This window comes from Scyliorhinus canicula, chromosome 3, assembly GCF_902713615.1.
Source record: "Scyliorhinus canicula chromosome 3, sScyCan1.1, whole genome shotgun sequence".
In the NCBI taxonomy this organism is placed as follows: domain Eukaryota; kingdom Metazoa; phylum Chordata; class Chondrichthyes; order Carcharhiniformes; family Scyliorhinidae; genus Scyliorhinus; species Scyliorhinus canicula.
In genome coordinates this window covers 106,112,590-106,140,027 of record NC_052148.1, presented here as the reverse complement: position 1 = coordinate 106,140,027, position 27,438 = coordinate 106,112,590, and the positions used below count along the sequence as shown (strand labels likewise).

General features: G+C 51.3%; 1 protein-coding gene across 4 annotated transcripts in view; it reads right to left on the bottom strand.

The window, feature by feature from the left end:
* The window catches only part of LOC119962862 (protein FAM149A-like), a 159,431-nt gene that overhangs the window by 45,065 nt on the left and 86,928 nt on the right, over nucleotides 1-27,438 (bottom strand). For all 4 annotated transcript variants that reach the window (XM_038791058.1, XM_038791059.1, XM_038791061.1 and 1 more), the window contains exons 7-9: nucleotides 24,703-24,899; nucleotides 8,394-8,551; nucleotides 1,647-1,750 (exon numbers count right to left, since the gene is read on the bottom strand). In XM_038791058.1, coding sequence (XP_038646986.1) covers nucleotides 1,647-1,750; nucleotides 8,394-8,551; nucleotides 24,703-24,899 — 459 coding nt within the window. The remainder of the gene's footprint in view (nucleotides 1-1,646; nucleotides 1,751-8,393; nucleotides 8,552-24,702; nucleotides 24,900-27,438) is intronic.

Below are 27,438 nucleotides of genomic sequence, written 5' to 3'. Positions count from 1 at the left end.
CTGGAAAATCAGGAGCGGGATTCTCCAGTGCATCAGCCGCGTGTTGTTCAGCGCTGCGCCCTCGCCAGCAGTGGGATTCGTGTTCCCACCACCTGCCAATGGCATTTCCCATTGTAGCCACCCCACAACGCCAGGAAACCCGCGGCCTTGGGCGCACTACCAGTGGAACGGAGAATCCCATCCCAGTACTTTAAAATCTAATCAATAATTCATAATGCAGAAAAGTAAAAACTTTCCACAAATATAGATAATGGGCTGGATTCTCCCAAAATGGGACTATGTCTCCATGCCAGCGCAAAAACGCTGGAGTTTAACTCTGGAGATTCCTGCAAAAAAGATCAGCCAATTCAATGCCATGCAGGGGGCTAGCAGGGACCCAGAGTAATTCATGCAGCTTTAGCTGCGGATACAGGCCCCCGCACTTGTCCACTCATGCGCACGGCGGTGGCCTCCAACGGCTGCGCCTAGCGCCATGGCGGACTCGGATTGTGGAGGCAGAAATAAAACTTAGACCCACCCGATCAGCCGCACACCTGAAGATCTGACCGCGTGGATATGAATCCTGGCCGCCTGTAAGGCCTACACCCCCCCCCCCCCCCCAGTGTCCGATCCCCCTGCCCTCCACCAGGGCGGCCGCAGACTGAGTCCGCAGCCGGCACGCCAGCATCCCGACCAGCAATTGCAGGTTAGTTCCACACCATTGGGAACTCGGCCGGTCAGGAGCAGACGTTCGCTGGGCGGGCCTCTGTCAATGGGCCCCAGCTGCGCAGCGTACTCCGCGATCTCGCTGATTCTTGGGTCTCGGAGAATTGCCGCACCGGCACCGGGCCCGATTTCGGCGTGAAATTGGGTTCTCCGCCCCTGCGCCAAACACAATTTCGGTGCGGAGCTGCAGAGAATCTAGCCCAATATTTTTAGGACCAGATCTATTCAGCAATAGCTATGACTAAGATCTCCATTGAAAACTAATTGAACAAGGCCTAATTGTATTTGGGGTTTCTAATGGCGCTAAAGGGAAGTTGCCAAAGTCCCAGATGACCATTGGTTGCTTTCCCCTTTGAGGAGAGAGAGCTGACTGGTGTTGTTTTGACCTGAGGTTCACCACACCTTAGGTGAGAGGTAAGGTTGAGAAGACGGAGCCTTCAAGAATAACCTCAGCCGGTAGGGGAATTGAACCAGCGCTGTTGGCCTCGCTCTGCATCACAAATCAGCCGTCCAGCCAACTAAGCTAAACTAGCAGTAAAAGGAAAGTTCTAACTGCTATCAATTGACTTCACCAATTGCCAACACTGAGTGGGAGGAAGGGCGGGCCCAGCAAAGCCTGTGGCGGAGCAGTGAATACAGACTAACTTCATGATTTACACATTAATCTGCATCTTGTGCAAAATTCTGAATTTGATCTCTGATTCAGAGGGATTATGATGACGAATGGCCAGAAAGTGGAGCTGAGTCCACAAAAGATCAGCCATGATCTCATTGAATGGCGGAGCAGGCTCGAGGGGCCAGATGGCCTACTCCTGCTCCTAGTTCTTATGTTCTTATGAATACTGACAGTTCATCATTAAATAGCTCACAAATTCCAAGTCAACTGTTTACTGTCAATGATTTACACAACTTTCTGTTTCAATAATTGTGACTCTACTCACTGTATTTTGTCAGGTAACCCTGCATGCCTCTGCTGAAGCGGCTTGGCTTGAATTGTCATCACACCATTTAAATCATTACGATAAGTGCTCGTCATGCGATAAGCCTAAAATGTTAAACAGAAGAAAACACACAACGCGACTGGTCAATAAAAGGTCTAAAATGCTGGAATGCAGAGCATTAGACAAAAGAGAGTGTAGGTACAAACAGAAAAACAGCAAAAAAGTGAAAAAATTGTTTAATTTAACAGAGGTTGCAGGATGTAGATGATATTTATTAAGTTTACTCAGTTACAAACAACTAAGAAAAACCTCCCACCCTGATTCCCGTAAGGACTCCATTCCCTCTCTCAGTTACTCCTTCATCACATCTGTTCTGACGACCTTTCACACCAAGAATTCTGAAATGGTCTTTGTCTCCTCCAGCAAGGATTCCACGCCACCATGGTAAACTGTCCTTGATCGTGTCCTTCCTATTTCTTGCATTCACACCCTCGCCCCTTCCCCTCATGCTCAGAACCATAATCGGGCCTCCACTGGTCCTCATCTCCCACCCAAAAACAGAGTTCTGAGGAAAGTCATTGATCTGGAATGTTAACCATACTTTCTGCTCTGATGCTGTCTGCCTGGCTGAGTGGTTCCACATGTTCTGACTGGATTCCAGTTTCCCAGCTTTTGGAATATTTTGTTTTTTGACTGAGAGAAACAATTCCAGCATGGCATTTACATTGTCAGAATACAAATAGTTCTTATAGGGAAAATCACTTAGTCCAGCCTTTCCTCAAAGAGCTGCAATATTTTGAAATACAGCCTTCTGCTCACGGACCTTGATATAATGGAGATCTTGGAAAGGATTTTAAATTGGTATGTTTCACCTAAAAGTGGCCATCCAGCATTTTAAGATTGTTTTGTTTGGGGGGGGGGGGGGGGGGCAATCTGGTGCCTCAAGCCCGCTCCGCCATTCAACAAGATCATGGCTGATCTTTTCGTGGACTCAGCTCCACTTACCTGCCCGCTCACCATAACTCTTAATTCCTTTACTGTTCAAAAATCTATCTATCTTTGCCTTAAAAACATTAAACGAGGTAGCCTCAACTGCTTCACTGGGCAGGGGATTCCACAGTCTCTCTTTGGACACTTAAGACTTGTCTAATATAATTGTTAGGTCGTCCTTTAAATGCATAAACAGGTCACCCATCTCAAACAGCAGGTATCCACTCCAGGCACATTTGATCCCACACTCTCCACTCCCCGTATTGCCTTCTTCTCTTACCACAACGTATGATGGCTGATTCCCATCCTTTCTAAAACAGCCAAACTGTTGTCAGCTCACTAAACCAGAAATTGACTCATGCCCAACATTCGCGTGAAGGGGTGTGCCCGATGGTTGCTTCACAAACGTTGCCCCTGTTCTGGGCACTTCTCAGAATTCGCTCCCTTGTTAAAATTGCTTGTATTACTTTTTTTTAATGATAGAGCCACATGTTTTCTTCTTACATCTTGTACAATGAGCATTAAAGACCTCAAAGCTCTAAAATGCTCTAGATTATGTTTCTAACCCATGTTTGGCTTTTTTTTTAATTGGAATCCGCACCTCTTTAGTTTCAGTTTCTATTGATACCGTCTTCCTGAAATATTTGCAGCTGCTGCCCATCTGCTCATATGCTTCTGAATATTCAAACACTTAAATCATTTGTTCCTAATCGCTTTTGCTCGTACACTTTGTTACAGCTCATACCACTCCAATTATATGAAAGAACACTTACTGACAACAGTTTAAAAATGCTAATTTCTGCACTATTGTTTGTTTCTCCCACTTTTCTTATTTCAAGCGCTCCACTTGTTCTTGTGGACATTAGTACCTACAAGCACTCAACGGTGCCCCCTAATACCCTAGTGACTCCTTCTGTTCCACTTGTGATTTTACATCCTTGGTTATCTTGTAGTGGGATTTTAATTACAGTGCGGAATTGTCGTTGATGGAATCAATGGGAAGATATAATGGGATCATAAGATGTCCCTATATCCACTCTTTTAATCCAGATGTTGTTAATGGGTAAAGCCTGTCACTCAAAACACAGACACCTGTCACATGAACAGATCCATCTGCTAATACCTCCCATTACCATTTCTACAATGTCTTTTCAGAGCATTACATTTCACTATGATATCTCCAGTGTAACATTCTCCATTTCCATAGTGACAAGTTCTCACATGGGAAATATGGGATATTGTTGTTATTTAATTTTCATCCAGACCTGATGCTAACAATGTGTAATTGTATAAAGAGCAAAATGAAAGTGTCTCGAAAGAGGGGTGTATACTTCAGGTCAGACCAATAGAACCTTCACTTCTGTGGGTTGCCATTGTTTGGTTAAACGATTCAGAAACATGGGATAGGTTTTGAATTGTGTCACTTGGCAAGCTGACCAGAAAAAAATATCCCAACGACTGCAACAATTTGCTGAGGTTTCAGACTGAGCTGGGGAATAAACTTAGATTGAGCATTTCTCCTTAATATAGAAGCACATTTGTAAATTCTCAAAAAAGAACCAAATTGGAAATTTATGCCTAAGAAGAATGAATCCTAAATTAATGTTCATTTTTATAATTTGAATTATTCGACCTGTCCCAGGTTCGATTTCCCCGCTTGGGTCACTGTCTGTGTGGAGTCTGCACGTTCTCCCCGTGTCTGTTTGGGTTTCCTCTGGGTGCACCAGTTTCCTCCCACTGCACGGCTGCACGGTGGCACAGTGCTTAGCACTGCTGCCTCAAGGCGTCAGGATCCCGGGTTCAATTCCATCTTTGGATGACTGTGTGGAGTTTTCACTTTTCCCCGTGTCTGCTGGATTTCCTCCGGGTGCTCTTGTTCCTTAGTGTCCAAATGTTCGGTGGGGTTATGGGGCCAGGGCGGAAGATTGGGTCTAGGTAGGTGCTCTTTCGAAGGGTCAGTGCAGACTCGATGGGCTGAATGGCCCCCTCCTGCACTGTAAAGATTCTATGATTACGGTGGCTGAGAGGACATTTGATGAGGACTCAAATACTGAGGTAGTATGGGCTGAGTTAAGAAACAGGAAAGGAGAGGTCAACCTGTTAGGGCTTTTCTATAGGCCTCCGAAAAGTTCCAGAGATGTAGAGGAAAGGATTGCAAAGATGATTCTGGATAGGAGCGAAAATAACAGGGTAGTTGTTATGGGGGACTTTAACTTTCCAAATATTGACTGGAAACACTATAGTTCGAGTACTTTAGATGGATCCGTTTTTGTCCAATGTGTGCAGGAGGGTTTCCTGATGCAGTATGTAGATAGGCCAACAAGAGGCGAGGCCGTATTGGATTTGGTACTGGGTAATGAACCAGGACAGGTATTAGATTTGGAGATAGGTGAGCATTTTGGTGATAGTGACCACAATTCGATTACGTTTACTTTAGCGATGGAAAGGGATAGGTATAAACCGCAGGGCAAGAGTTATTGCTGGGGGAAAGGCAATTATGATGCGATGAGGCAAGACTTAGGATGCATCGCCTGGAGAGGAAAACTGCAGGGGATGGACACAATGGAAATGTGGAGCATGTTCAAGGAACAGCTACTGCGTGTCCTTGATAAGTATGTACCTGTTAGGCAGGGAGGAAGTGGTCGAGTGAGGGAACCATGGGTTACTAAAGCAGTTGAATCACTTGTCAAGAGGAAGAAGGAGGCTTATGTGAAGATGAGACGTGATGGTTCAGTTGGGTCGCTGGAGAGTTACAAGTTAGCTAGGAAGGCTCTAAAGAGAGAGCTAAGAAGAGCCAAGCGAGGACATGAGAAGTCTTTGGCAGTTAGGATCAAGGATAACCCTAAAGCTTTCTATAGGTATGTCAGGAATAAAAGAATGACTAAGGTAAGACTCGGGCCAATCAAGGACAGTAGTGGGAAGTTGTGCGTAGAGTCCGAGGAGATAGGAGAGGTGCTAAATGAGTATTTTTCGTCAGTATTCACACAGGAAAAAGACAAAGTTGTCGAGGAGAATACTGAGATACAGGCTACTAGACTAGAAAGGCTTGAGGTTCATAAGGAGGAGGTAGAACATAGAACATAGAACAGTACAGCACAGAACAGGCCCTTCGGCCCTCAATGTTGTGCCGAGCCATGATCACCCTACTCAAACCCACGTATCCACCCTATACCCGTAACCCAACAACCCCCCCCCCCCCCCCCCCCCCCCCCTTAACCTTACTTTTTAGGACACTACGGGCAATTTAGCATGGCCAATCCACCTAACCCGCACATCTTTGGACTGTGGGAGGAAACCGGAGCACCCGGAGGAAACCCACGCACACACGGGGAGGACGTGCAGACTCCGCACAGACAGTGACCCAGCCGGGAATCGAACCTGGGACCCTGGAGCTGTGAAGCATTTATGCTAACCACCATGCTACCGTGCTGCCAGGTGTTAGCGATTCTGGAAAGTGTGAAAATAGATAAGTCCCGTGGGCCGGATGGGATTTATCCTAGGATTCTCTGGGAAGCTAGGGAGGAGATTGCTGAGCCTTTGGCTTTGATCTTTAAGTCATCTTTGTCTACAGGAATAGTGCCAGAGGACTGGAGGATAGCAAATGTTGTCCCCTTCTACAAGAAGGGGAGTAGAGATAACCCCAGTAACTATAGGCCAGTGAGCCTCACTTCTGTTGTGGGAAAAGTCTTGGAAAGGTTTATAAGAGATAGGATGTATAATCATCTGCAAAGGAATAATTTGATTAGAGATAGTCAACATGGTTTTGTGAAGGGTAGGTCGTGCCTCACAAACCTCATTGAGTTCTTCGAGAAGGTGACCAAACAGGTGGATGAGGGTAAAGCAGTTGATGTGGTGTATATGGATTTCAGTAAAGTGTTTGATAAGGTTCCCCACGGTAGGCTATTGCAGAAAATACAGAGGCATGGGATTCAGGGTGATTTAGCAATTTGCATCAGAAATTGGCTAGCTGATAGAAGACAAAGAGTGGTGGTTGATGGGAAATGCTCTGACTGGTGTCCAGTTACTAGTGGTGTACCACAAGGATCTGTTTTGGGGCCGTTGCTGTTTGTCATTTTTATAAATGACCTGGAGGAGGGCGTAGAAGGATGGGTGAGTAAATTTGCAGATGACACTAAAGTCGGTGGAGTTGTGGACAGTGCAGAAGGATGTTACAAGTTACAGAGGGACATAGATAAGCTGCAGAGCTGGGCTGACAGGTGGCAAATGGAGTTTAATGCAGAAAAGTGTGAGGTGATTCATTTTGGAAGGAATAACAGGAAGGCAGAGTACTGGGCTAATGGTAAGATTCTTGGTAGTGTGGACGAGCAGAGAGATCTCGGTGTCCATGTCCATAAATCCTTGAAAGTTGCCACCCAGGTTGAGAGGGTTGTTAAGAAGGCGTACGGTGTGTTAGATTTTATTGGTAGAGGAATTGAGTTTCGGAGCCATGAGGTCATGTTGCAGTTGTACAAAATTCTGGTGCGGCCGCATTTGGAGTATTGTGTGCAGTTCTGGTCGCCACATTATAGGAAGGATGTGGAAGCATTGGAAAGGGTACAGAGGAGATTTACAAGGATGTTGCCTGGTATGGAGGGAAGATCATATGAGGAAAGGCTGAAGGACTTGAGGCTGCTTTCATTAGAGAGAAGAAGGTTAAGAGGGGACTTAATTGAGGCATACAAGATGATCAGAGGATTAGATAGGGTGGACATCGAGAGTCTTTTTCCTCGGATGGTGATGTCCAGCACGAGGGGACATAGCTTTAAATTGAGGGGAGATAGATATAGGACAGATGTCAGAGGTAGGTTCTTTACTCAGAGAGTAGTAAGGGCGTGGAATGCCCTGCCTGCAACAGTAGTGGACTCGCCAACACTAAACGCATTCAAATGGTCATTGGATAGGCATATGAAACGATAAGGGAATAGTGTAGAGGGACTTTAGAAGGGTTTCACAGGACGGTGCAACATTGAGGGCCGAAGGGCCTGTACTGCGCTGTTATGTTCTATGTTCTATAGATGAGAGTAATTGGCTGATTTTAACTATCTCCATCCGAAAATAATTCCTATAAGCAACCCCATACAGGTTCATGCCAGTGGCTGCGGGATGAGGCTCTTCAGTATGTGTGAATTGCTCACTTAAGGGCCTCAACTGGTGTCAGGGCAGGTAGGCCGTGCTCGGGCCTTCATCACACTGACTTAATCGGGGTTGAGGCAGGAAGGTAGTGGGGTCTCCACCGCTCCCACCCCCCTGATTAAATGCCGCCCTGACACCAAACTCACCACAAGATCCACCCAGCATCATCACATCCGAGTTTAATCCTGTGTTAGCTGGACAGTCACACAGAACCACTTTCCAGCAGGCGTCTCCTGCTTGAGATCAGGACTGAGAACCTGGTTAAATTTTCTTTTCCTAACTGACGGATACTGAAGTCAATGATAACACCCAACTGCCATCAGAGACCAGACCACCCAACAAAGGATAGAGTTGACTTTGGGACTTACCTCATCTTACATCAATCAGCTGTTCAGCGAGTAAACAAAAATAGCAACCAAGTCACCAAGAGCAACAGGCCTTGTTGAGGTATTTACATAAGCTATTAATAACTGCTCGACTGTTACTCTAGACCTCTTAAGTAAACTCTTAAATCGCAATATGTATAACATGTGCATTGCAACTAAAATCTGCTGCACATTTACCATGAAATTAGACAGGTCTGCAATTTCAAACTTCTAAGCACATTACAGACTAGAATTGTACCTGAGAGTGGATGAAGGATGCACCTAATGCCAAGACACGAGTCTCAGAGCCTCTTGACGGTGGAATGCTATAGTTTGCTACGATGATTCGAGAGTCACTGATTTGAGGAATTTTGCTCATGATTGAACTCTGCATGTTCTCTGTCTGCTTATCCTCATCTGTAGCCAACATAGGAGATAAAAGAAAGTGCATGTTACCCAATACACTGTGTAGGAGAGGAGGAAACAGCATCACGTTAACAAAGACTGCATTGTGTCAGACAGTGCAAAGATCTTCAGTGTAGCTTCAGTATAATTATCAAGATGACATCTCTAGAACAGGTGCTTAATATAAGTAGGTTAAAGCAACAAAAAGGTACCACTCGGTGTACAACTTTTCAGCTCAAAATAATTTTTACCATTTATTAGAGTGTATATCCTGCCCGGATCCTATTGGATAGAGACAATTGGTTACCCCAGATCCTTGGAGAAAGTGAGCTTCCCCAATGATGGGGGGGCGGGGCAATCGTTAGAAGCGCAGCTGTAACAATAGAGCTGGCCAGTGTGGTACCGGCTAGAGACAAAGCCAGGAGTGAACTACTGTTGTTGTGTATTGTTATAAATAAAGTTACTTTCTGTTTGACACTACAAGCTCGTGCTGGATTCTTCATGGCCTTTCACAAAATACAGGGGGCAGGATTCTCCATTGGCCGACGCAAAATCAGGAAAAGCAATTGAACGGAGAATAGCTTCTGACTCCGAAAGCGTGGCAGGTGCCGGTTTAACACCAAATTGCGAATCTCCGGCATCCCAAAAATGGTGTAAATGCGACATGAGCCACTTTGTGTTTAAACACAATTGGCATATCATTAGTGGGCCCACCTACGATTCTCTCCGATAGGCCGATGTTCCCAACAGCGCGGCCCACATGTGCTCTCAAAGATTGTGGCCCTGGCATGCTGGCTGCTGAGAGAGAGAGAGAGAGAGGAGGTAGGACACGGAGATGAGCGACCGCGAGCTGCCGGCCCGGAATCTGGCCGTGCTGGCTGGGTTGGGGGAGGGGAGAGACAGGCCACGAGGCTGAGGTGACCACTCCCACGGGACAGGTGCAGTGCCCAGGCGGCCATCTTGCTGCGCACCCACTGACCACCCACCTTGGCCTGTGGTTCTACACAATGACCCTGGCTGTGTGGGTGCACCCCCCCCCCCCATGGCCCCTTCCCCAAGCTCCCCGCCCAACCAGCCGTTACCCACCGACAGACCACCCAGGGGAACACCCAAGATAGTCCCCAGCGAGGGAAATGCCAGCCAACAGTACCCCTGGCATCAGGAATGGGCGCCAGGGCCAGAGGCCGCCAAGGTATCAGACACCGACGAGGCAGGGGTAAGGGGGTGGGTGGACATGCGGGGACGGAGCCCACACTGCCAACCGGTGCCACCATGTAGCCTGTCAAACATGGTTTGGCACAAGAGTATGCACCACGGTGGCCTTTCACCCCCTGCAGACAATGACTTTTGGAGTTCGACCAGCAATGGTGGCCGCCCTGTTGGTCACTGCCCTGCAGCCGTAAGAGGGGCAGCCACTCGAAGAGGAAGTGGAAACTGCAGCAGCGGAGCGGGCTGCAGTGGGGCAGGTGGCAGCCACCCAGGCTGAGGGTCCGGTCGCCCAACAGACCGAGGAGGTGCCAAGGAGGCGCCACATGAAACCTTGTGTGTACTTGCACCATCTGACATTTGAGAACCTGCCAGACATGGCATGCCGTCGAAGACTCCAGCTGAGCAGGGGGACAGTGCAACATACTTGCCAGATGGTGGCACACCTGGCACCGCAGGGGTATGGGGGGGAGCCCGGTAACCGTCAAGGTGATAGTCGCCCTGAACGTTTATGCCGCGGGGTTGGCAGTAACAGCGGGTCTGGTCCATGGGATGGTGGGTAATGGCAACCCTCTCTGCAATGGGCTCTGATGCTCCGCATCGTATAACAACATCTCACCCCTGCCTACGGTTGCACCATCCACCTGGGTGATCCCTGTATGCGAGCTGGCCAATCCATTACAAAGTGAAAGGGACGGGGCAGGGAAGGGGGAGAACACGGTCCACCCACAGGTCCTGCACCATTCACCCCGCCCCAGCCAGCCCAGACCAGCCTAGCCCACCCCTCACACCCATCTACCTGTCTGACACAGCATCGAGGCAGGTTGTAACAGTGGTAACAGGTGTTTATTGTGAACAAATATTTACAGATCTGTGCCCCAGCCTCTATGACTACACTGTGCCCTGTACCCTTGCCAACCTAACTGGTGTCTAACTTTCTGGCCTTACGGGCTCTAACACTAACTTAGGTGGTTCCCCAGACGGTACAGCAGGAGTGGAGGTGGCCTGCTGTGACCCCTGCGATGAGGGTGCCTGTTGGCAGGGCGACCCAGTCTGGATGGGCCCGGCCGCTGTGATGTCCCAGGTGGCGTGGTGCCACCCTGTTCTGCCCACTGCCCACCAGATTCGCCATGGACAGGAGGGGGGAGCCCGAGGTGCTGAGGTGTTCCAGCACCTCCCCTGCAGGAGTCACCAGCATGGGCCACATCACCACCTCTTCCCGTGGGGTGCCCGCCACTTGGCGCTGCCAGTCCTGGAGGCCCGCTCTGGCCTTGACCAGGGTCTGCATGCTCATGGCTATGGAGCACAGGGAGTGGAATATCGCCATCTGGGATTGCGCCATATCACACTGTGACTGCACCATCTCCCTCTGGGACTGGGCCACCTCCCTCTGTGTCTGCGCCACGCCAGCCAGCACCTGGGCAATGCTGATGTTCCCAGCCATAGCCTGCTGTGACTGGGCCAAACTGGAGAGCACCGCTGCAATGTCCAGCTCGGTAACCCTGTCCTGGGCCTTGGCCAGCGCCTGCACAGAATGCCTCAGGCCTTGACACACTTATCCATAGCCAAATCCGTCGCTCCCATTGCCTCCACCGCAAACGCCACCTGTGCGGTGTTGGCTTTGGTGGCATGTATGGTCGGCACCACCTCCTGCTCCTGCACGCGGATGGACTCCTTGACCTGCGCCCACAAATGTTGGATGCTCGCCAACATGTTGTCCTTGGCTCTCTGACTGCAAGTGTACTGTGTTTGAGACTGGATGTTCCAAAAGCACGGGACCCAACTGGTTGGCAGCTAGTTCCTGGGGTCGGCCTGCCCTCCGACTGCCCTGCCCCTACCTCCACCTGCTGTACCAGATCAGCTGTGTGATGCACACCAGATAGTGTTCCAGGAGCCTCTTCACTAATGTTCCCAACTGAGATGGTAGTCTCTGGGATGGTGGAGGGTATTGCAGACAGCAGTGACAGGACGTCTGTGTCCTCCTCTGACCCGAGCTCCGGGGTGTCCAGAGTCTCGGGTGGAGGGCTGGTGTTCAAGCTGCTGAGAGTGGTGTGGGGGTGAGGGTGGTATGGGGGTGGGGGTGAGGGTGGTGTGGCGGTGGGGGTGAGGGTGATGTAGGGTGAGAGTGGTGTGGGGGTATGGGTGTGGGGGGGTGAGGGTGGTGTGGGTGTGGGGGGGGTGATGTTGGGTGACAGTGGTGTGGGGGTATGGGTGTGGGGGGTGTGGGGAGGGGGTGTGGGTGGTGTGGGGGAGGGGTCTCGACGCGCATGCCCTGGGAACCACAACTCAGCCGGATCTCACTTCATCGCCCGTGGCTGCACTCCACCTCGGCGACCTCCCTTTACTCTGGGCCACTGGCCACGATCAGGGCCCTTTGGTCCGCCACGGTGAGGGGCCGGAGGTCTGGAGTCTCAGTCCGGTCTTCTGCTTTTGCACGGCTTTCTCTAGGGAGGGGAGGGGGGGGGGGGGGGGGGGGGGGGGGGGAGAGAGGAGGAGACTTACGGCAACACTTTAAGATAGTTCTATTCATGCAGCCCAGGGGGGGTAGCTAGCGGCCTCAGTGCCATGGCGGCTGGCATGGGTGCTAGCATGTGGGGCAGGATGGGGAAAAGGCCGTCCCCCGGTGGAAGAGGAGAGGGATGGTATTGGGTGTGTGGTGGTCAGGATTAGTGCAAGGGGCACAGTGCTGCCAACTCACCCTGGCCACCCTGCGGCCGCGGGGCTATTCCATTAATGGTATCGGAATCGGTGCAGGTGTGGCGCCAATTTTTCTGTCATGAAAGTTCACACATGCTCCACTGGCGTCAACACTTAGGGCTAAATTCTCCAATTTTGAGACTAAGTGCTGACGCTGGAGAGGAAACAGTGGCATTTTATGACAGAAAAAATGACGCAACAGCTGCACCGATTCTGATACTTTAAATGGGCTAGCACCATCGCCGCATGGAACACTATCAAAACGGTGCCGGATTCACCGGGTCTGTGATTGTCACACATGAGGCTCACACGCCGCAGCCGAACTTAAACGATCCTTCGTTGAGGGGAGTGAGGGGTGAGGCGTGTGAGTGGTTAGTTGCGCTCCCCATGGCATGTGTGGCCTCCCCCCCCCCCCCCCCCCCCCCCCCCCCCCCCCCCCCCCCCCCCCCCCCCCCCCCCCCCCCACACACACACACTGTCCCTGCCAACAAGATGGCTGCAAGGAGAGCAGCACCACGGTTCAGGGACTCTGAGCTGGAGATCCTCATTGACGCCGTGGAGGAGAAGCAGGTGACCCTGTACCCCGGCCCGGGAGGAAGGCGCCAGACGCCGCCATTCACTGCGCCTGGGCAAAGGTGGCAAAGGCTGACAGCGCAGTCGGCAACGTTGCCCAGACTGGCATGCAGTGCTGGAAGAAACTCCACGACCTCCTCAGGGCGACCAGGGTGAGTTGGCCACTCCTTTTTTTTTTAAATCTAGAGCACCCAATAATTTCTTTTCCATTTAAGGGGGAATTTAGCATGTTCAATCCACCTAACCTTTTGGGTTATGGGGGTGAAACCCAAGCAGACACGGGGAGAATGTGCAAACTCCACACAGACAGTGACCCATGGCCAGGATTCGAACCCGGGTCCTCAGCACCCTAACCCCAGTGCTAACCACTGCACCACATGCCGCCCCGAGTTGGCCACTCTGTACCCCTGGCACTTACCCTGCACTCTCCAAACACCCGTAACCCGGCCCCTCCCTCCCCAAGGGATAGACAAAGCCCCACCCTGCCCCACATGCCAGCGCCTATGTCAGCCGCCATGGCCGGCTGTCCTGGCCAATGAGGCCATCATCTGCCCAACCCCTGGGCTGCTTTGTGGACCCTCACCATGCCCGAGCAGAGGGCACGGGGCGTGGTTGGCAGCCCGGAGGAAAGGGAGTTCAGTAGCGGGTGAAGAAGCGAGACCCTGCTTAGTTACGCTCCCCATGACATGTGTGGCCTCACCCCCCACACCCCTCATCACCCCCTCCACCCCTCCCCACTCGACCCGCACCCCCTTGCCCACTCACACCCCTCAACCCCCCCCCCCCCCCCCCCCCCCCCCCCCACCACCCCCCCAACCCACCCTCCCGGCCCATGGTCTAATAATACATGTCGTCTTGTGTCTTACAGGACCTGCCGGAGGTGGAGCCGGTCCATCCGGAGCCCCCCGGCTTCCAGCCAGCGCCAGAACCGGTGCCCGCCAGACCGCAGAGCACTGATCCACCGTCATAGAGACTACAACGTCTATTGGGCACATTAGTGAAGAGGCTCCTGGGACACTATCTGGTGCGCACCACAAATCGCATCCAGTACAGCAGGTGGAGGTAGGAGCAGCCGAGGGGCCGGACGGTGGCCGGGCAGGCTTACCCCAGAACCAGCTGCAGCCCAGACGGGTCCCGGGCTTCTGGAACTTCCAGTCCCAGCCACAGTGCAGATGCAGTCAGAGACCCAGGGACCACAAGAGGGGAGGACAAGGGGCATCCTTTTATCTTTTCTTGCAGGCTTGAACATCCTCTGAGGCCCGTGGAGTCCTTTTGACCTGACCTCCACAACCTGGAAGCAGATTGGGCCCAAACCGGAAGTGAACAGACTCAAAAACAGCTTCTTCCCCGCTGTTACCAGACTCCTAAATGACCCTCTTATGCACTGACCTCATTAACACTACACCCCTGTATGCTTCATCCAATGCCGGTTCTAATGTAGTTACATTGTATATATTGTGTTGCCCTATTATGTATTTTCTTTTATTCCCTTTTCTTTCCATGTACTTAATGATTTGTTGAGCTGCTCGCAGAAAAATACTTTTCACTGTATCCCGGTACACGTGACAATAAACAAATCCAATCCAATCCAATCCAGCATCCAGGAGTCCATCCGTGCGCAGGAATAGGGAGTGGAGCCGGTCATGCGTGCCGCCCAGGGCAACACCGCATGGGTGGCGTCTGTGGTGGAGGCATTGTGGGCAAGGGCTTTGGCTATGGATCAGTGTGTCCACGGCCTGTGGAATTCTGTGCATGCGGTGGCCGAGGCCCAGGACAGGGCTGCCTTCTCACAGGCAGCCATGTGCCAGAGCCACCTAGACATTGCAGCGGTGCTCCTCAGCATGGCCCAGTCACAGCAGGCCATGGCTGTGAACATTAGCGGCATTGCCCAGGCGTTGCCCAGCGTGGCACAGACACTGGGTGGGGTGGCCCGGTCCCAGAGGGAGGTGACCCAGTCCCAGAGGGAGGTAGCCCAGTCACTGGCTGATGTGGCACAGACCCACAGGGTGGTGGCACAGTCGCAGCGTGGTGTGGTCCAGACCCAGACAGAGATGGTCCACTCTCTGTGCTCCATGGCTGCAACCATGCAGACCCTGGTCGAGACCAGAGCGAGCCTCCAGGACTGGCAGCGCCAGGCAGCGGGGGGCCTCAGTAGATGTCTCCACTCACAGCCCTGCCGAATGGAATAGCCCAGGAGATGCTTGGGCCCGTTCTGGTGACTCCCACAGAGGAGGTGCCAGAACACCCGCACCTCTGACTCCCCCTACTCCTGTCCCTGTTGTCTGGTGGGCAGCGGGCAGGACAAAGTGGCACCACGTCACCCGGGACACCCAAGCAGCGGCCGGGCCCATCCAGGAGATGCACGCCAACGGGGACCATTGTTGCAGGGCAGGAGTCACAGCAGGCCGCCTCCACTCCTGCGGTACTGTACGTGTATATATTTCCACACCTGTCAGCACTGTTGAAACCTGCCTCATTGCTCTGTCTGATGGGCATGGGGGTGGGTTGGTCAGGCTGGCTGGGGATGGGGTGGGACCAGTGCAGGCCTTGTGGGAGGACCGTGCTTTCCCCCTCTCTCCTCTACCACACCCTCCCCCGCCCCCGCTCCCCCCCCCCCCCCCCCCCCCACAGTGCCCCCCGACCATCCTCAGCACCCACAGCCCAGGGATTCGACGGGACCGTGTGATGGACTGGCCAGCTTGAATGCAGGGATCACCCAGGTGGAAGGTGCTACCGTGGGCATGAGTCAAATATTGTCATACGATGTGGAGCACCAGAGCTCATCGTAGAACAGGGTGTCATCGTCCTCCATCCCATGGACCAGATCCGCTGTCACTGCCAACCCAGGGCCCCCTGCGCCGCAGGTATGTGTAACGGAGGGGGGTGCAAGTGGGCGGTCTGGTGGTGTGGGGTGTGAGGGTCTGGGATATGGTGAACCTGGAGGCAATCAGAGCGTCCCTTTGGCGTTGGCCCTGGCGATAATGTCGTGCGGCCTCCCATGTCTGCCGGGGCCCCATGTCCTGCCCATCAACCCCCTCCCCCTCATCAGATGATGCCTGCCCTTCCTCCTCATTCTCCTCCTCCAGCACATCGCCCAACTGCTGCACGATGTTGTGGAGGATGCAGCAGGCCACTATGATGCGGGCGATCCTCCCAGCCTCGTACTGGAGGGCCCCTCCAGAGCGGTCCAGACACCTGAACCACAACTTCAGGATGCCAAAGCACCGCTCGACCACACCTCTGGTTACTGTATGGGTGTCGTTGTAGCGGGTCTCCGAGTCGTTCTGTGGCCTTCGGATAGGCATCATCAGCCGCAGTGGGTAACCCCTGTCACGCAGGAGTCAACCCCTCAGCCTCTCAAACATGTCAGGAATGACCAAGTGTGTCAGGATGAAGGAGTTGTGTACACTGCCCAGGTATCGGGCGCAGAGGTACGCAATGCGCAGCTGATGATCGCAGACCAGCTGGATGTTTATTTAGTGGTACCCCCCCTTCGGTTACTGTAGTCTGTTATCCGCAGATGCCTGTAGGGGGACATGCCCCCTGGACCCGGGGCATCCCGGCGATGGCAGCAAATCCCGCTGCCCAAACATCCTGTTGGGCTTGGTCCACATTGAAATGGATGTATTGAAGCGCCTGGGCATGTTGGGCCTCCGGGATGGTGCGGATGCACCCGTGCGCCGATGGCTGCGAGATCCCGGATAGGATCCAACTCGGCGACTGGACGGGCCTCATCGCATACAAGGTCAGGGTGACGGTCACCTTGACGGTCACCGGGAGTGGGTGTCCTTCCCCATACCCACGCGGTGCCAGGTGTGCCATCATCTGGCAGATGTGTGGCACTGTCTCTCTGCTTAGCCGGAGTCTCCGATGGCATACCCAGTCTGGCAGGTCCTCGAATGGCAGGTGGTGCCGGTACACACAAGGCCTCATGCAGCACCTCCTTGGCACCTCCTCATCCTCGGGATGTTGGGCAGCATGCCCTCCAGCCTTCCAACCTGTGCGGCCGCCACTTGCCCCTCTGCAGCCCGGTCCTTTGATGCCTGGTCCTATGGTGCCCGGTCCTCTGATGCTGCCCGCTCCGCTGCTGCTGCTTCCCCCTCCTATCCGAGCGGCCCCCGCTTATGCAGCCACAAGGCATCTCGCAGACCTGCGACCATCGCCACAGCGGCCAGTATTGCTGGTTGAATGCCAAACTCCCTTGTCTGCAGGGTGTGAAAGGCCAACATGTTAGCATGGTGCACACTCCTGTGCCCAGCCAGGTTCCATGGGCTACACGGTGGCCCCGGTTGGCATTGCAGGCTCTGCCCATGCATATTTCTCCCCCACCCACACACCCCTACCCTGTTGGTATCCGGCACTGTCGCCGCCCCCGGTCCCTGTCGCTAGGGGTACCATTAGCTGGTACTTCCCACACTGGGGGCTGCTGTGGGTGGTGGCCATGTTGGGCGGGGTGTTCGTGGGCAGGGGGGTTTCTGCTGTGTAGGGAGGCGGGCGCATCCATATGGCTGGTGTCACTGTGTAGAACCAGGGGCTGAGGCGGGTGGTCAGTGGGTACGCAGAAAGATGGCCGCTGTAATGGCGGTCAGTGGAGCATCCTGTTTTGGCGTCAACCGACGCCTACCGCGATTTTGGCGTCGGAAGCTATTCTGCGCCCAATCGCATTTCACGATCACGTCGTCTGCAAATGGACAATCCTGCCCAGAAACTTAAAATAAGCACCAATTTTACATCAATGGGATTCACAGATAGGGGGAACGATTCTCCGCAACGGCCGACGCCGGTATGAAACCCGGAGCGTTTCACGACGGCGTCGGAGGCCGCTCCTCGACACCTATTCTCCTCCCCCCAGGGGGGCTAGGAGCGGCGTTGCGGGGAACCCGGCCGCCGAGCCGTTGGCGCCTTAGTGACGCCAGCCACGCATGCGCAGGTTGCCGTCTTCCCCTCCGCTGCCCCGCAAGACGTGGCGGCTTGATCTTGCGGGGCGGCGGAGGGGAAAGAGTGCGTCTCTTAGAGACGCCAGCCCGACGATCGGTGGGCACCGATCACGGGCCAGTCCCCTCCCGAGCACGGTCGTGGTGCTCGATCCCCGATCATCCCCCCTAGGCCCCACACTTACCTGTCGCGCGATGTTCACGCCGGCAGCGACCAGGTGTGGTTGCTGCCGTCGTGAACAGGTCGGGAACGTCAGGCCGCTCGGCCCATCCGGGCCAGAGAATCGCGGGTCGCCGTGAAAAACCATTTTGTCATTTTGGGGGGGGGGGGGGGGGGGGAAGAGAATCGCGGTGGGTGCCAGAGCGGCACTCCCGCGATTCTCCCACCCGGCCAGGGGAGCGGAGAATCGCACCCGGGATGACCAATGTTCTGAGTTGAAATTAACGAGTTCCTAAATGCCAGGCACGTTCTGAAGATAGAACCTGAAATGCTATGTGATACGTACTGTATTTCTATTGGTGGAACACTGACCTGTCCTTTACATTTATTTTCACCCTGATTACATCGAGAGCAAAGCTGCCTGAATAACAGCAGAGTATTTTGAAAAGGAAACATTTGAAGAGCTGAAGAGAAAGAGCAGGGTGGGTGGGACTAATTGAATTTTTCTTTTAGAGAGGCTGAATGGGCAGAATGGGCCAGACATCCTCTTTTTGTGCTGTGTGGTTCTAGAATCCCTTTCATTTACCTGCTGGCAACTTGCATCAATGGGCAGGTCACCTTTTAAATAACGTGACCTGTATTATCCCGAGGGGTGTCTCCAGGAGACTGCTGAATGAAATGCAGTGCATCACTTCTGAAGAGGATGGTCATGGCCCATCCCAAAGGATAGCCTACATGTATCCTTTATAAGGCAGCAGTAATAACCCCCACGACGGCCACGAGAGTTCTCTGATTGATCTCCCCCTAACTGGTGGAATATGAGCTTCCCCGTGAGTAGCGGAGGCCCGCCCAGCTGAGGCTCATATATAGGCCAGTGACCAGCATGTTGATTCTCCCAATGGGGCTGCATTGTGTTAATAGTTTGCTGCCCTAGACAGGCTTTTTGTGATCTTGATTCAAACCGCACGGCTTCCCAGTTTTTAATGGGTGCCAATACAATTTGGACAAGCACTGGTGTTCTTGAAGCACTCCTGGCCTCAATCGATGCCTGCACTGCTTGGCTCCACCTGCACTGTTGGGAAAGCCAGTTTCTTGTTCCCACCATGTGTACAGGCCAACTGAAGACCTGCCAGGCTGGGGAAGGTGGGATTCTTATAATCATATCTGTGTCTGTCTCTCTTAGTTGAAGATGACTGACATCGACTAGAATTCAATGGGTTAAGTTTCATGTGCGATCTGTTTTAGGGTGGGTTATCAGGCCAATTGGAGCACGAAAGAATCTGTTGCATATTGAATACACAGGTATTGTTGGTGCAGCAGCTCATCTTTCCTGTTGGTCAGTGTGACTCAGTTCTGTTCATCGGAGGTAACACCTTTGCTGCTGAGACTGTGCCATATAGGGCAATCTAGAAGAGGTTCTCCCATGTCTCAGGAGGTATGTTGAACCTCGTCAGTGAAACCATCAGAGTGTCCTTGAAGCATTTTTTATGTTCTATATGCCAGTATTTTCATCAATTAGCTTATTGGCAAGCTGTCATCAGATATTTGTCCAGCCCAGCTTATCAGAGCTCTCTTCAGTGGAGTGTAGATGCCAGGCATGTCAGTCAGTGAGAGAATCTGTATTAGCAACCTTGTTTTGCCAACTAATCTCGAGTAGTCTCGCAAGCAGGTCATGTGAAAGTGATGTGGTTTATTTTAATGCTTGGAGTGAGCTGTTTGAGTCTAACAAGCATATAACAGGACAGCTGCAAGGTTTAACTTCACTACTGCTGACAGACATATTACTTTCACTCCCAGACTGTTTTTTGTAATTTACCAAAAGCAACTCGAGTCCTTAGCTATTCTGGGATTCACTTAATCATTAATGAGTACTACTCTGGAGGAGATGGTGCTGAGGCAGGTAAATCCATCAACTACTTCAAGCCTTTGACCATTGACTGGAATAGTTGGCTTCACTTGCTGTTTTTGTGGGCAGGTTGGTACATGACACCAGTCTTTTTGGTGCTGATGGGAGACCAAAGATCACATGCAGTTACCTTTCTTATTCTGAATAAACAATTAGGGAACAGTCATCAGTGAACTGCGCACTTTGATCCTTGCTTGAACTCTTCTCAATTTGAACCATCTGTGGCAATATCTAATGAGACTGTCACTCCCGTTAACACAGAATGTTTCAGAAAGCATGGCCGAGACACTAACTTTGTTTTCTGGTAGGCCATATGGTCGGCACAACGCCCAACTAGACCCTGCCAACGTAATCAGGTTTCAGTCTGATTTGTGGCCTATCAGGTTTACATTGGGAGCGCACAAAGTGGACCTTGGGTATCGGACCCCTTTCTCTATTGTTTAGCTCCTCGCCTACACTCGCCTGCTGCTCAGTAGTTTGCACTCCCCTAATCATTTGCTAATAGTGGCGTAGTGGAATTTCAACTCGATGAGTCAATAAAATTTAAAATTGAAAGCTAAAAATGGTGACCATTACTAGTCAATAAAAAACATTTGGTTCACTAATGTCCTTTAGGGAAGGAAATCTGCCATCCTTAACTGGTCTGGCCTACATGTGACTCCAATGTATTTGAGTCAGTTCAAAGACAGCTCTGCCTTGCCAGCAATGCCCACACCCCATGAACATAAGAACATAAGAACTAGGAGCAGGAGTAGGCCATCTGGCCCCTTGAGCCTGCTCCGCCATTCAATGAGATCATGGCTGATCTTTGGTGGACTCAGCTCCACTTTCCGGCCCGAACACCATAACCCTTAATCCCTTTATTTTTCAAAAAATTATCTATCTTTACCTTAAAAACATTTAATGAAGGAGCCTCAACTGCTTCACTGGGCAAGGAATTCCATAGATTCACAACCCTTTGGGTGAAGAAGTTCCTCCTAAACTCAGTCCTAAATCTACTTCCCCTTATTTTGAGGCTATGCCCCCTAGTTTTGCTTTCACCCGCCAGTGGAAACAACTTGCCCGCATCTATCCTATCTATTCCCGTCATAATTTTAAATGTTTTTATAAGATCCCCCCTCATCCTTCTAAATTCCAACGAGTACAGTCCCAGTCTACTCAACCTCTCCTCGTAATCCAACCCCTTCAGCTCCGGGATTAACCTCGTGAATCTCCTTTGCACACCCTCCAGTGCCAGTACGTCCTTTCTCAAGTAAGGAGACCAAAACTGAACACAATACTCCAGGTGTGGCCTCACTAACACCTTATACAATTGCAACATAACCTCCCTAGTCTTAAACTCCATCCCTCTAGCAATGAAGGACAAAATTCCATTTGCCTTCTTAATCACCTGTTACACCTGTAAACCAACTTTATGTGACTCATGCACTAGCACACCCAGGTCTCTCTGCACAGCAGCATGCTTTAATGTTTTATCGTTTAAATAATAATCCCATTTGCTGTTATTCCGACCAAAATGGATAAGCTCACATTTGTCAACATTGTATTCCATCTGCCAGACCCTAGCCCACTCACTTAACCTATCCAAATCCCTCTGCAGACTTCCAGTATCCTCTGCACTTTTCGCTTTACCACTCATCTTAGGGTCATCTGCAAACTTGGACACATTGCCCTTGGTCCCCAACTCCAAATCATCTATGTAAATTGTGAACAATTGTGGGCCAAACACGGATCCCATGAAGGAATAAAACAAATCAAAGTCACCATTGGAAGAAAAGATCCAACCAAACAACCAAGGCATGTATCTCTGATCCGCATAGATCATCTGTGAACCAGAACTTATTACCTAATTAGCTAATAGAAGATCTGTAACTGGCACTGAAACACCACCCCTTTTTTATAATTGTTCTTGCCTGTTAAATTTCCATCATCAAATTTCCATAACAAATTGCCGCAAGTGGGAGATTGAAATAACATGACACCTTGTACGAACATCTGAGATCCGTCTGAACAAGGCAAACAACTATGGGGCCGTTAGTCCGAGTCAAGAAGGGCTCCACCGGTGGTCTTTCCCGGGATGGGAACCACGTGGAAAGTCTTCCCTCTTGAAAACCTTTAAATTCTCTCCCAGCATGTCACGTTCAAAGATCTGTCAGATGACGGTAAAACTCTTCCCTCAGCTACTTTCAAACCTTTGAAGTCTCTCACAGCATGTTAAGTTCATAGATCTGTCAGTTGAAGGTAAAGGTCTTCCCTCTGTATCCTTCAAACCTTTTGTGCGGGATTCTCCCCTACCCAGTGGGGTGGGGGTTCCTGCGCCGAGGAATGGCATGAACCACTCCGGCGTGGGGCCGGCGGGGAAGGGGCTTGGCGCACACCAACCGGCGTCGAAGGGCCTCCGTCAGCCGGCGCTAGTTGGCACATGCGCGGGAGCTCCAGCGTGTGCTGGCGTCATCCCAGCGCATGCGTGGGGGGGGGCGGGTCATCTCCGCGCGGCCATGCAGAGGAATAGAGTGCCCCCACGGCACAGGCCAGCCCGCAGATCGGTGGGCCCCGAGAACCCCGGAGGCCGCCTGCACTGCCAGGTCCCGCCGGTAAAGACCTACTTTAATTTAGGCCGGTCGGACCAGAAAAAAAAGGACGGCCGCTCGGCCCATCGCGGGCCGGAGAATCGCCGGGGGGGGGGGGGGGGGGGCTGCTGCCAGCGGCTGCCGACAAGCACGGCACGATTCCCACCCCCGCCAAATCCCCGGCGCTGAAGAATTTGTCAGCCGGCGGGGGCGGGATTCACGCCGCCCCCCGACGATTCTCCAACTCGGCGGGGGTCGGAGAAGCCCGGCCAACATGTCTCTTCCAGCACGCCATGTTCAAAGATCTGTCAGATGAAGGCCAAAGTCTTCCCTTTGATGTGTTCATTCTTTTTCAAGCCTCTGGACTTGCTGAGAAGCCTAAATGCTTATAACTGCATTGTTTACATTCAATTTCATTATCTTTTAAAAGCCTCTTCACAGTAACTTCATTGCCGTGTGAATGCATCCCTACTTGTGAATATAAAGATTATTACTATTGATTGACAGGTCCAGGCTATTTAAAAGTAGGGACTTGCTTTGTTTTTATAGTTCTTCACAGTCCATTACCTTTTTCAAGCCTCTTGGTGTCATGCCCAAGCCATTTCAAAGGAGGGTAGGCTTTGTTTTTATAGCTCTTCATGATCCATTACCTCTGAAGTGCTTCCTCTTTTGAGCAGGTGTTGATTCTAGCCACAGCTTTTTTTTAAATGGCTGTTTCTTCTCACGTGTTTCCCAGAAAAAGCAGATCCTGTTTGAAACACAGATTTTTTTTTCTCTGGGGTTTCCTCTGTCCTGAAATCTGTCCTAGAATCACCAAGTACTCTGTCTGAGTGCTAACCCCTGGCAGTGTCAAGTTGGCACTTTCCCCTGGCACTCTGGTAATGCCAACCTGGAAGTGCCAGATTTCTATTGCCAGTGGAAGAGCAATGTAGCAGTGGCAGGTTGGTACTTCCAAAGGGCAGAACCTGAAGGGGGGAGGGGCCTAAAGTGGGGCCCGAAGGCGGGGGGGGGGGGGGGGGGGGGGGTTGGGGGGGGGAAGAGCATGGACAAGTCCATAACGGGGTGCCATACACTGGTGGGGGGGGGCCTTACCAGTGATTGTGGGTGGGCCTTTCCATGAATTTGGGGGGGGGGGGGGGGGGGCTGTTGGGTTATTCTGATATCGGGGCGCCACAATCTCAGAGGATCTGACCTTGCCGGCTTCTACATGTCGCCCCTAGCGCCAAATGAATGTCTAAATGTGGGTGGATGCGATCTGGGTCACGCTGATCCACGCACGGGAATTGCATCTCGCTTCCGGCACACTGGAGACCACACTGAGAAAAGCTTTGGGAGAATTCCGCCCTGTATGTCTCGAGGCAAAATTGAAGAATAGTTAATGAGCCACTCAGTGTCTGAAGCAGGAAATCAGCTGCAATAGGGAATTCAACACCAAATCAGCTACCGAAACGGAAATAAAGGGTGGCAATAAAGATAGGGTTAAGAGGGACAGAAAGAAAAAAATTAAAGTCTTGAAGACCATTGAAATCGAAAAGAATGAGACTCCACCATTGAATACATTTAACTGGGGAGCTGAGCAGAGAATCATTATTGTGCGTCTTATGGTGGAGCACTAAATCAAGGACAACATCTGAGTTTTCAGCTTTAACCATGCATCTGTGTTCAACTGTAGATGCTGAACAATTTATTAATAAATAACCATGACGCCATTACACTCACCTTTATTTTTACATAATTCTGGCCTAATATCTATAGTTCATGAATTTTGATTCTCTGATTAGTAATCTAATATATTTATAATGGCAGTGAAACATCTTTGTAATTGTTTGTATATATGTGGAAATAATAGGTGCAATTTGTGACTGGCTAGATGAATTGATTGTAATATTGGATCGAAAGATGAGCGCCACAGAGTAAATTCACAACCGAGTGTGTCATCTTTGGCGAGGATCACAAGCCATAGCAGCTGACTGTAAAAACACGTTCAAATGTAACACTGATAGCATTCAAAGTTTAAATAAATTACTTTATGCTCTACATTACAAAAGCGAATTTGGAATAGTTTGGACTGCTTTAACATCAAACCAACTGTTTTTGAGTCTTTGATCTCCAAATACCTGAAAGGGTATTTTCCCACTGTTTCCTGATTAACTCGTCCAACATTTCAATCACATCCCGCCAGATGTCATCAAATATCTCCGCTGACGCAGCATCTTTAATGCAAGCGTTGGGAGAAATGGGAGGAATGCCCCGTTTATTTCTCCTTCGAGCATGTTGAACTTCCTTTTGTTCTGAACTCTCATCATCGCTAACACTGTAATTGAAGCAAAACAGCATTTACATGAATTATGCGCGACTCCCTTGAGACATAGACGTTGAGTATAAACATCATACTTTCTGTACAGTTTAAGTGGCTTTATCTCTCCTATAATATAAATTTATTCAAAGCACTGAAGCTTTTGCCTCATGTTTGAAAGAATTGGGGCAGGGTGAGCAGGGGATCATGGTTCCAGTTCTGATGCCTTGCGTAGAGTCAGGAAAATTCATTTGACTTCACTGTCTAGTGCCTCTGGGAAACACTGGGCGGGATTTCCCCGTTCCCCAGCTGTGTGTTTCTCGGTGGTGAGCTGTTCACTGGCAGCAGGATTCTATCTGCCTGCTGCTTGTCAATGAGATGTCCCATTGTAGCCGCGCCACGGGGAATGCCGCGGGCGGGGGTGCGCTGCCGGCAGGAAAAGTGAATCGCAATGACCGGAGAATTCCGGCAACAGTTGCTTTCTGTTTTGGAAAGCATACTGCAGGTGCCAGTTTTAGTTTTAGACATTTCAAGATGGCCACTCAAAAACGAGACTGCCCAGCCCAAAATATTTCTTTAAGATATACAAGGCCCTCAGATGAAACAATGGTACAACCAGACAATTCAAAGCTAGCCTCAAGTTAACGGAATGTTGCCAAAAAGAGTTCTGAGCCTAAGGATCGGAATGATTTTCAAATTCAACGAAGGAAGATTGAGAAATTGATAAAGAACAATAAAATGTGAGAATAGCGAACAAGCGCCATAAAGATAGATTCTAGGGGACTTCCGGTGGCGGCTATAGAGTGAGTGGCCGCACATTTGGCGGCTCCCATTCAAGGTGGATGTTTTCGGTCTTTCCCCGCCTGAACGATGTAGTATTTGAGGGCATTGGTGTCGGAGTGCCGGGGAAGGTAATACTCCTCTGGTATGGCTGGTGCATGAATCAGCGGACGAAGAGCGCCACGAGAAAGAAAGAGCTGTGCTATCGGAGCAGGAGTGCTATTGTGGTGCGCCACAGGTAAAGATGGCAGAGGCAAGGGGAATGTGCTACCCGCCCAGTGGTCGACGGAGCAACTGGTGGAGTTCTTGAACAACAAGTTCCAGCGGCAGACGAAAGAGGCCCTGGAAGACCTGACTAAGGTGGTGGAGCCGCCGAGATCTGGCAATTCAGAAGATGGAGGAGGCGGTGGGGAGCATGAAGAGCAGGCGGCCTCGCTGGCAGTGGAGTTGACAGTGATGCGAGAAATCCAGAAGAGGCTGAGGGAGAAGATGGAGGACCTGGTGAACTGCTCCACGAGGCAAAATGTGAGGATTGTTGGGATGCCTGAAGGCCTCGAAGATGCAGAGGCCGCTGTGTATGTGGCGAGAACGTTGGGGCAATTGATGGGAGAGGGGGCCTTTGATTGGCCTCTCGAAGTGGACCGAGCACACAAGCCGCAGGTAGGCAAGCTGCCGAGGGCGATGATGGAAAAGATCTTACGGTTGGTGAGTCAGACCAAGAAGTGAGCTGCGGGTCAACCAAGATCTGAGTGCAGAGTTGGTGAAGAGGAGATCCAGATTTAACAGGATAAAGGGTGCCCTCTTTGCGAAGGGGTAAAGTTTGGAGTATTATGATTGGCCTGCCTGTGGGTGACTTTCCAGATGCAGGAGCTTTATTTTGACAGGCCAGAAAAGGCGACAGACTTTTATGAGGGACAATGGACTGGGAAGGGTGTGAGGATGTTGAGCTTTGGAAATGAAAAAAAAAGAAAATCACTTATTGCTTATTGTCACAAGTAGGCTTCAAATGAAATTACTGTGAAAAGTCCCTAGTCACCACATTCCGGCGCCTGTTCGAGGAGGCTGGTACGGGAATTGAACCGTGCTGCTGGCCTGCCTTGGTCTGCTTTAAAAGCCAGCGATGTAGCCCAGTGTGCTAAACCTGGGGTTTTGTGCGATTTTTAAAGTGTCTGGGGTGGGTATTCCAGGGCAGATCCTGGCAGGGGAGCAGTGATGGTGAGTGTGCCTTTCGTTACTCTTTGTGTGTTGGTGGAGGGGATGATCGGTGGGTGGGGGAGGGGGTTGCTGACAATGGTGGGGTTGGTAAGACGCAGTTGGGAAGGGATCGATGGCAGTAGATATCTGAGGGCGGGTCTGGAGGGACACGTGACACAGGCTGGGGGCTGGCCCAAAAAGGGATATGGCTGATCGGCAGGGTAAGGGTGTAGGGGGTAATCCCCACCCCCCCAATCAGGTTGGTCACGTGAAATGTGAGGTGGTGAGTGGGCCGGTTAAACAGTTGTGTAATATTGCGCATCTGAGGAGTCTGAAGGCGGGCATGGCATGTTTGCAGGAAATGCGCCTGAAGCTGGGAGACCAGAAGAGGCTGAGAAAGGGATGGGTGGGGCAGGTGCTTCATTCGGGACTGGATATGAAGACTAGGGGGGTGGAGATGTTGGTCAATAAGAGGGCGGTGTTCGAGGTGGGGAGCATTGTGACCGATTCAGAGAGAAGGTATGTGATGGCTAGTGGAAAGTTGGAGGGGCTGCCGGTGGTTCTGGTAAACATCTATGTCCCG